This window comes from Cyprinodon variegatus, unplaced genomic scaffold (assembly GCF_000732505.1).
Source record: "Cyprinodon variegatus isolate N-32 unplaced genomic scaffold, C_variegatus-1.0 Scaffold142, whole genome shotgun sequence".
Taxonomy (NCBI): domain Eukaryota; kingdom Metazoa; phylum Chordata; class Actinopteri; order Cyprinodontiformes; family Cyprinodontidae; genus Cyprinodon; species Cyprinodon variegatus.
This window is the reverse complement of record NW_015150595.1, coordinates 874,065-884,288: the sequence shown is the minus strand read 5'-3', so window position 1 is coordinate 884,288 and position 10,224 is coordinate 874,065. Positions and strand designations below refer to the sequence as shown.

The 10,224-nt window shown below is 35.2% G+C and overlaps 1 protein-coding gene across 2 annotated transcripts in view; it reads right to left on the bottom strand.

Moving 5' to 3' along the window:
* The window catches only part of LOC107086081 (tetratricopeptide repeat protein 28-like), a 187,505-nt gene extending 182,105 nt beyond the window's left edge, over positions 1–5,400 (bottom strand). For both annotated transcript variants that reach the window (XM_015376830.1, XM_015376831.1), the window contains exon 1: positions 5,147–5,400. In XM_015376830.1, coding sequence (XP_015232316.1) covers positions 5,147–5,176 — 30 coding nt within the window. In that variant the 5' untranslated portion in view covers positions 5,177–5,400. The remainder of the gene's footprint in view (positions 1–5,146) is intronic.
* Positions 5,401–10,224: the final 4,824 nt, after the last annotated feature.

The window sequence follows — 10,224 nt, the reverse complement described above, 5'->3', positions numbered from 1 at the left end:
TATATATATATATATATATATATATATATATATATATATATATATATATATATAAATATATACACACACACAATATATTAGGGATTTGATGTGTGTCACTATACAAATTATCCCAATATATATTGTGGTTGTTTTTTTTATGACCACAATACTAAAGAAAACCTCAAAGCCCATAAATAGGTCTCACATTTAAGATCCACTCAGCCATTTATTAAATACTCAATACTAATATCGCCTAAGGAAATATCGTAATATCTGACTGAATAGATTTTGTTTCCATTCATCCATGGATGGATGGATGGATGGATGGATGGATGGATGGATGGATGGATGGATGGATGGATGGATGGATGGGTGGATGGATGCATGGATGGATGGATGGATGGATGCACAATCCATGGCCCACTGTGCTTTTTGCTTAGCTGCATGAACCCAACAGAAAACCTGTAAATAATGGTACACTGTCAGTCAGGCTCCAGAGGAAACTGTGTGCTTTGAGACCTCGCACATTTCTCAACCTTTTGTTTTAACCTTTGAAAGAACAATTCTTAACTCCACAGTGACAGATTTATGCTCCACTACAGAAATATATACAGACTGAAAATCACTTTAACAGCTCATGATGTCAACCCAGAGGTAGAGCCTCCCCATCCCAACAGAGTCTGCATGTTCTTATGGGATCAGACACAAGACTGTTAGGTTGATGGGGGACTCTAAATTGCTTGAGTGGATGGGTGTATAGTTGTTTGCTCTTTATGTGTCTGAGTTGTCCTGTCACAGGCAGACCTTTCTAAAGAGTAAGAAACAGAAGCAAATACCCTGTGAGGATAAACGGGTAAAGAAAATGAAGCCGCAGCAATTGGCTGGAAAGAAAAATGGCCAGAAGCTGAAATAGTGAAATACCTCTTTATACCGACCAAACCAACAACAGTATTCAGATGTACTTACTTATGGGGCGCCGATTGTAAAGCTAAGCGGTCAAAAATTAGGAGCAATATTCATGATTATCTAGCGAAAGTCATTTTTTTTACCATGTCATTCATTCATTTATAAAAATCTTACTTCATTAAATAAATGTTAAGTTTGGAGCTAAATATTTAGTAGGCACATTTTATATTTAGTTTGTTAAATAAATATTTAGCTCAAACCAAAAATTTAGTTTGCACATTAAATATTTAGTGTCTTAAATAAATATCTAGCTCCAAATTATTTATTTAACAAACTATTTAGATAGTATTGAAGACATAAATAGGGTAAAAAAAAAAATACAAAGGAAGAATAAAACAGACAAAAATATTATAAAATTCACATAAATAAATACTTTAAAAAAGTTATTAATAAATAAAGTTGAACATTATAATGGAAAATAAATAAATAAATAAGGTAATTATTACAAAAGAGAATAAATAAAGAAGCTAATTAAAAAAGATATATATATTTATGTCTCACTGTATAATTTAATTGTGAATCTTTAAATGTAACTATCTCATTATATTGAGTTACTATCTCATTATAATGAGTTACTATCTCATTATAATGAGATAGTATCTCATTATATTGAGTTACTATCTCATTATATTGAGTTACTCTCTCATTATAATGAGTTACTATCTCATTATAATGAGTTACTATCTCATTATAATGACATAGTATCTCATTATAATGAGTTACTATCTCATTATAATGACATAGTATCTCATTATATTGAGTTACTATCTCATTATATTGAGTTACTATCTCATTATAATGAGATAGTATCTCATTATATTGAGTTACTATCTCATTATATTGAGTTACTATGTCATTATAATGAGTTACTATCTCATTATAATGACATAGTATCTCATTATATTGAGTTACTATCTCATTATAATGAGTTAGTATCTCATTATATTGAGATAATTTTATTTATTTTTTTAACAGAGTGGCGGAAATGGGCTTCCATAGTCTTGTGATTTTCACGAGCGTAATAAAAGGTAACTGCAAAGATAAACAGTTCACCTTTAAGCTCCTCATCATTATTGTAAATAGATACTTAAGGACGACACTCTGCAGCCTGCATCATCTGATCAATGGTAATCTTGTTAAAAGGTAACAAGTAGAAAAACTCAACAAGGATTTAGTGTAGCAATATAAATATTCCTGCAGGGGCTATTTGTTCATTAACATTCACATTTAAATAGACACAGAAGTTAGAGGAATTTTCTCAGTAAAGAGCCCAAGTTCAAGTATAGAGGAGCGGCTCTGCAACAGGAACACAGCATGAATATCCTGTCCCAGTGCCTCCAAGATTACCAGCAAACACACACTTCCCCAGTGTCCTGTCTTACCCTCCACTGCCCCGTTTCAGCCTGGGTCACAGAGAGGACATTCCTGGAGAACCACAGTAAGAAAAAATCCCTCCAAAGCTGAAAAAGGACTATGAACCTGTAAATGTAGAGTTGGAGTGATACCGCAGTCAAGTAGAAAACGAAACACTGATATTTTCCGATGGCTGGCATTGTCCTTAAAATCTGCTGTTGATATTTCACAGATATCTTTACTTCTAAAACTCTGAAAAAAAAAGATGTCAGCATTGACTAAAAATGCGTTAGCATTAGGGGTGAGGAAAAAAATCGATTTGAGCTCAAATCACGTTTCTAACATTTAAAGATTCACAATCGATTCTCATTTTCTTTAAAAACGTTTTTTTTGTGGGTGCGGATGTGCCTTATCAGACACCTTAGTGTTTGGCGAAACAAATGAGCCGCGTGAGCTATGCACAGGCATGCAAGCGTTAGCCTAGCAGGCTACAGAGTGGTGTGTAGTGTTGTGTGAGCTACTATGTTTGTTCCCGCTAAAGTATGGCGGACGAAAAAAAATAAATTCAACCGCCTCTGTGGTATTTAAAAGCAACCAATTGGAAACACTTTGGATTTTACCTTCAACCCAGTCCAGGTAAGAAAGTGTTTGGCATGACTCACGCGATTTGCCGAGATTGCAACGCTAACGTTAAGTATTTCGGGAGTACTTCAAATCCCGTTCTCATCTCGAAAGACATCACCCAGAGTCGTTGGTAGAATTGGATAATTCAGTAAAGACAGTGCCAAAACGACCAGCGCACACTTCACCACTTTGAAAAACTGCCACATAATTGTGATTGGACAAAGAAGATAACAAAATCCGTAGCTTGTTTTATCGCAAAACAAAAAAAAGCAGTGTATAAATCCAAGACATGTTGTCTTGGATTTACCTTTCGGTGTTTACATTATTGCAATAGGTAAATAAAACATTTACAATTATAAAGTCTTTATAAATGTACTCTTCTTTCATGCCAGCAGACTGGAATAGATCCTGAGAATCGTTTTGAATCATAAATTATTAGTTTCTGAATCGAATCGTTTGGATTTAAAAGAATCGGAAAAAAATCTAATTGTGACCCCAAGAATCGAATCCCAAAGATTCACAGCCCTACTTAGCAGTGTTACCAAATAACCAGCATAATATATCCTAATTCCCATCTGTACAGAAGACTTCTGCAACCACAGACATCAAATGTCGCTTGGTTCTGGTCACAAACCAATTTTGTTGCTATGCTTCTGCAACGTCCGTCTGGACTGACTACAAGCATGCAGCTGTTTCACTACAGTTTTTCTGTTTTTTTTTCATGAAATCTTTCTTGTCCATAATCTATTGTTGCATGACATGACATGCATGATTGTTGCACTGATCTGCATGCTTGCTGCAACTCTCTATTTCCATCTCTTTCTGGTTGCAAACCAACTTTAAGCTTATTACTGACACCTAAAAGGCTGGAGTGAGAAACTTAGTCACTGTTTATTGTAATCTGACCAAAATGGAGTGACTCTGAGATTTGAAAAGTGTGATTTGTTATATTGCAATTATATTGCAAATGCAATTAATTGCCCAGCTAGGGATGGGAATCGAAAGCCGGTTCCTGTTTAGAACCGGTTCTGTGTGTTCCAATTTCATGGCACCGTTTGGCAGCTCGCTTAATGATTCTCTTATCGATTCCAGGCAGCAGCAAAGCGTTGCTCTGGGCAACACGACTTACGTAACATTGTTTATGCAAGAAAGCGATTGAAAGTTTGACTTCATTTTAAGGAAGAGAAAGATGGCAACAAGGCGCTTTGCAATCATTGCAAAGTGGCAATTACATCCACGGGACGAAATACATCCAACATGCAGAAACACCTTAACATGGCATACAGTTTAACCAATGCCGTGTTTTTGATGCTTCCGGACAGAAGCTAAAGTTGAGACCAGCATGGAAGCCAACTCTGGTGGTAAGTAGCTAGTTTTATATCTCTGGCTGTGCTTAATGTGGTTCCTAGTTATTCACATGCCATTTCTGGAAATAAACCCATTACCTACCTCTCTTTGGGATTATTAAACATGCTACAAAGTTGCTCCGCAGTTCAGGGAGCGAGAGAAAGGTGACACTCATTTATTTAAATCAGGGGGAGATGAGGTTATTTCCCGAAATTGCACAGTAATGCTTTTTCAATAAACAGACGCCTTCTCTATTAGATTTAGATTACTTCTGTTCACTACCTTCTCGAATCGTCTCAAAAAATCGATAAGGGAATCGGAATCGTGAAAATCTTTTCAATTCCCAACCCTGTGCCCAGCCCCACTCCCAAGTTACCCTGTCCTAAAGCAGACAAATAGCAGCACCGTGATATCTTGCAGATGCGCCGTTGTTTTTTTGGAAGATAAAACACTTCCGCCAGCGCTGCCGAAGTTCTCGAGCCAATGGGCTCCCCCTTGCACTTTGGCGGGAAACTGCTGTGCGTCCCTAGAAATTCCCGACTGATGGTGCAAAAGCATCCCAGCAAAACTGGTTCACGACCAGACCAAGGCCACAGTTGATGTATGCGGATGCAGAAGAATAATCTGCCTTTTAAACAGTGATTCCTATTTTCTAACTGTAGTTTATGTTTGATGCAAAATAAATAATATAAAGACCCCCCACCCCGTTCAGGGGCCCCATCCAGCCTTGGACCGCCTGTGTCTGTTCTGTAATAAATCAGGATGTCTCCACCTTATGAGGAACCTGTTCTCCTCCAAAGCTCCAGCAAACTTCTCTCCATCTCTCTCCCTCCTGCTGATGACGCTGCAGCCTTTCTGTTTCCATCTCTCTCACCTTTTCTTTCCTGGCTCTGGGCTTTTCCATCTCCGGTAAATCCTCTAAACTTTGATCCAGCAGCAGCAGAACTGAGGCAGAGCAGGAAAACCATCCAAACCAGCGCAGGACTTTCTCCCCTTGGTTGGGGATCAGCTCCAGCGCTCCTTAAGCGGCCTCTCTCCAAACTTTCTGCTTCCTGGGTTGTTTCTCTTCCCAGAGAAAGTTAATCGGCAGTGAATGCGCCATGTTCCCCGCAGCCGATCCTCCCCATAGCGGAATGTTGGTCCGCTGAGAGGCGGAGATCCGCTGCGCTCCAGGATTCAATTACTGCCCATGACGTCACAGAGGATGGAGTTACCTGATAGAGACTCAATGCACAGGAATACAGGCTCCACCTGCAGGGACTTACTTTATCAATAACTCATCAACTCGCTGGTTAAGAAAGAAAATAAAAATCAATGGAAACTTTTTATTTGCATAAAAAAAATCTACTTATTTAGTAGATCTACAACCATCTAGAATGTGTAGCTTACGGTGGACTGTTTAAGTCTGAATATATATATAATATGCATACCGTTGGACTATCTTAAAGGGGTTCAATACAGAGGCGTAGCCAGAAATTTCCATAAGGGTGGCCAGGCAATAGATAGGCACCAAAACCTCACCCTAAATCTACACTGTTCCAACAAGAAATTTAACAAGTAAAACATCCATATTCTCTAAATAAAGACAAGCTATACTTTCCTACAGCCTTTGCTGACAAATAGACGAATATATTCAAACATCCGTGCTTTCTAAATAAAAGGTATACTGGATAATATTTTTTTCAGGTTTGAGTTACTTACCTACTTTTATCAATAATCATTCTGCATAAAATTTATATTTACAAGTACTAATATCTATATAAATCGATCATTTAATACGTTTTTATAAAAATGATTACTTATCTATGATTTCACTGAAGACTTCTAGATGATTTGCAGAGACACATAAGTTTCTCTTTACCCCATAAAACGCTAAATCTATTTCTGCTTTAATTCTTTATTTATCATCTTTAATGTTATATAATGATATGCATAATTAACCACATTGTTTTTGTTGTCAAGTAATTGTTAATATATTAAAATGTTTTGAATATTCCACTTGAGATTATTACTCTTGCCACCATCTGTATTAGAGGGAAATAAAGAGTAGGGTGGCCACAGAGATGGCCAATAATTGGCTAAGGCCACCTCTGGCCCCCCATCTAGCTCCGCCCCTGGTTAAATAACAATTTAAGAAATACTTTATTACCTCTTTCTCATGCTGATGATGTGTACATAAACCTTTGGCACCACGATGTCGATTGGGAAAATGTTTTTTTTATTATTTTTTTTTATTACAAGCTTTCTTTTGAACAAATATGCTTTAAACCCTTTATAGGGCCTTCAGTGAAATACTTTGAAAATCAACATTTCAAGCCAATAGTGTTATTGGAATCCAGGACAAGACCCTATTATCTTTTTAACTTTAAAAAATATGGATATTTTGATGGCAAAAATTAATGTTAATGTAATAACAAGAAATGCCGACTTGCTCGAATATATTAAGAAAAATAACAAAAGTGCTTCTATAAGAAATTCATGAACAAAAAAAAAACACTTTTTTTTTTTTCCCAACAAAACCTTAGAGGCATTAATGCTGATACTGTCACTTACATTTTTTAGTTTATAAACCTAAATATAATTAACTAGGCTTATTAACTTTTTTTGCTTTACTTTTTAACTTTTCAATTCGCTTTTTATCTTTTTTTCATTCAAGGGCTCATCTAATTGGTCAAATGCCAAAATAAGATGTGCAGCCATGTAGCAGTATCTTTGCTGAATGGCTGGATATAGATATTGTGCTTCTAGACCTCACTGATGGACGAGGGGGACTGTATCTGTAAGGGGAATGCACAAAAATGGAAACTTGCCCCATAAAGGGTTAAAATGACAGATTTAAAAACGAAGAGTGTGCGCCCTCTGGTGGTCCTATGGAGTAAGCACTGAGGAGTTGGATCTATTCTACTAATTAATGCAAGGCTTGTTTCATTTGATTATTTTCATCTAATATCTGTTTCTTTTCATGTAAACTAAAAAGTTTTATAGTGAAGGCTTTTCTGCATCAACTCCATCTTTTCTTTTCATGTATTTCAAAACGAAAACATCACTAAGGCTAAAATATCATTTTAATTAGTCTCTGAAAATGCATTTCTATGGAGTAAACTTTGTTGCATCTTTGTTTTCTAAATGTGAATTTGAAAAAAATTTGTAGAAATTTTATTTTGAAAAACTTCCTCAAAAAAGGCTTGGAGAGTATCTTTACTCTTTTTTTTTATTTTGTTTTAATTTTTCAAATAATTCTTTCTATACTTGATTTCTTTTTAATTCAGTTCAAATTCAAAAATATTTATCAATCCCAAAGGGAAGTTAAAATGTTGCAGTAACTCATTTAAATTTTTTTTACAGGTTTTATATTTTAAATGTTATTATTTCACATTTCTCTTTAAGGTTTACAAGTTGCATTAATTTCACAGATCGCGTTCTATTCACTTTAAGCCTATTACAAATGCCTTCTCTTAAGCACAAAGTGACCCATAATAATGTTGTTGCTTACATCTATGTAGACTAATAAAAATGCATCTTAAGTCCAGAGGAAAGCCCGCCCCCAGAAATGAAACAAATGTAAATCATAATTAGAATAGAACGCAACTTCATCTGAGAAAAAAAAAAGAAGAAAGTACGTTTGAAAAGGTTAAATATAATATTTTTTTATGAAAACCCCTAAAATATGATGAAAAGAATAAAATCTAAGAAAACAGCAAAGTCACTTTTTTGGATTAAAAAGTTTTTTCATTAAGAATTTTCATCTCTGATTTTTTTTTTCTCTTCATACAATGGGTTATTTTCACATTTTCATTCGCAAATCACATTTTCTTACCTCAAAGTTTTCATTTATAAGAGGTTCTTTGCTTGCAACAATAATGAAACCAATTTAACTACATACACTGAAAAACTGATCTAGAAATAAGTAAAAATTTCTTACATTAAACGTATTTACCCTTAATTTGAGTAGGTTCTGGATATAGTTTTCCGATGGAATTAGTATTTTTACACTTAAAATAAGATCATTAGATAAAATGCACTTGAAATAAGACAATTCAATTGTGTTTTCTTATTTTAAGTGTAAATTGTCTTGTTCTATTGGCAAGATGTCTCTTTTACATCCAGTTACTCCACTTTTCCAGTGTGTACATCATATATCTTTCTGAAAAAAAAAAAATGTTTCAGGATGTAGTCTGTTAACAGTTTACATGAAATCATGATCAAAACTGTGTGGGTACAGAAAGTTAAATAATTTATAACTGATATTAAAAGTTTCCCTTATTGGAAACGCGCTAGATTCTTTATAAGATTGAATTAGGTTTGGATGGAGGCTCTAATGAATGTATCTAACAGTTGGAGACATGCTTGGCATCACGGTATTGTTTATTAGCCATTTCAAGCTGATTCTATCAGATTTTAGTTTAAAACACTTCAGCTGAGTTCATGGATGACTGGGAGGCAGCACGGCTCAGAGGTTATCATTGCCACTTGTTTGTTGCTTTGTGCAAAATGTTCTTTAATCCCTCCTATCTCTACTCAGGTGTTCCAGAAATTGTGCAATGGATTCAGAAGTGATGCTGCCATAATATTTTCAGGAATGTTTGTCATGATCTTTAACAGATAACTTACTAACTGACCACTGGGTGAATTTTCTGAGATGCCAATGTCTACTATCCCTATTTATTTATGTTTTTTACTTAACCAGGAAAGCCCCATTAAGATTGAAAAAAAATCTTTTTTACACATGTGCTCCAGATAATCCCTGCAGCACTTAGCTTATATGTTCCTTTTTTTTTTTTTTTTTTTTCCAAACAGCTTTTCTCCCTTTTTGCTTAAACTTGTTTTAACAAATAAACAGTTTTTAAAAATTGTTGTACACCATATTTTAGATTTACTGTACATCAGTTGGGATAATATTCCGTGTGTGTTTGCATACATAAAAACCTTGAATGAAGAGTTTTCAACATAAGTATTTATTTTTCTATGTACAGGTATTTACATGTTTTTTAACTGCTCCACCAAAAACAAAATGTACATCAGTTTTAAACAACATGTTGCATACAGAGACGTCCATCGTGTGCTTCAGGGCTGGGTGACAGACATAGTGGCTCTACAGAGGTGAGAAACACACATTTCTGATGTAATTAAAGCATGATTAATTATTTCCAAACCTTTTTTTACAATAATATGACATTTTCTACTGTAACTGAACAACAAACAAATTTATGAGGAAAATCCCCAGTTCGCAGACATGTCCATCCATACATTAATATGTTACTAAAGCATCCCTGACCCGGTCTAAGCTGTTAGTCTTTAGTTTAGGAGCCTTTGCAGGGTTTTCTCTGGTCATTTGCATCATTTAGCTGAAGCCATAGTTTACTAATAGATTTAAAGTATCTTACTATAAAACAGTAGAAGACTACTCTACCATGGTGTTTTAAAAAAACAGGGCATCAGCAGGAGTTGCAGGAAATTTTCACAAAGAACTGGTTGAAGAAAATGTCATGTATTCTTTATATGTTAAGGTTAAGGACCCAAAAAAATAAATAAATAAAGAACCCATCAAAATTTGGATAAAGCTTTCCAAAACCCTGCGAGATGAGAGGTTGCCTGATAAATCAGAAGAAGACAAATTTAACTAATGCTACCTTAAAGTGTTAAAAAAAAGACTATCCAGAGCATCTCAGAAAGAACACGAGGAGCTGAGAAAAATAAGGTGGTGGCAGCATCATGCTGTGGGTTTGCTTTAATTGGTTCCAAAGAGGAGCCAGTTTTGGTCCAGAATTTGAAGATCCTGAGTAGAAAAATAGAAATCAGCATAGAGAGACACAGCATCCAGCAAAACAACAAAAGAAAGAGGATCTGGGACGCTGCTAGGGCCCTGCGCTGATGAGGAAACACAGCCAGGTTTCACCAAAAAATTTCAGTGTAAGAGAAACGTTTTTTTTTTTGTTTGTTTTTTTTTTTTTT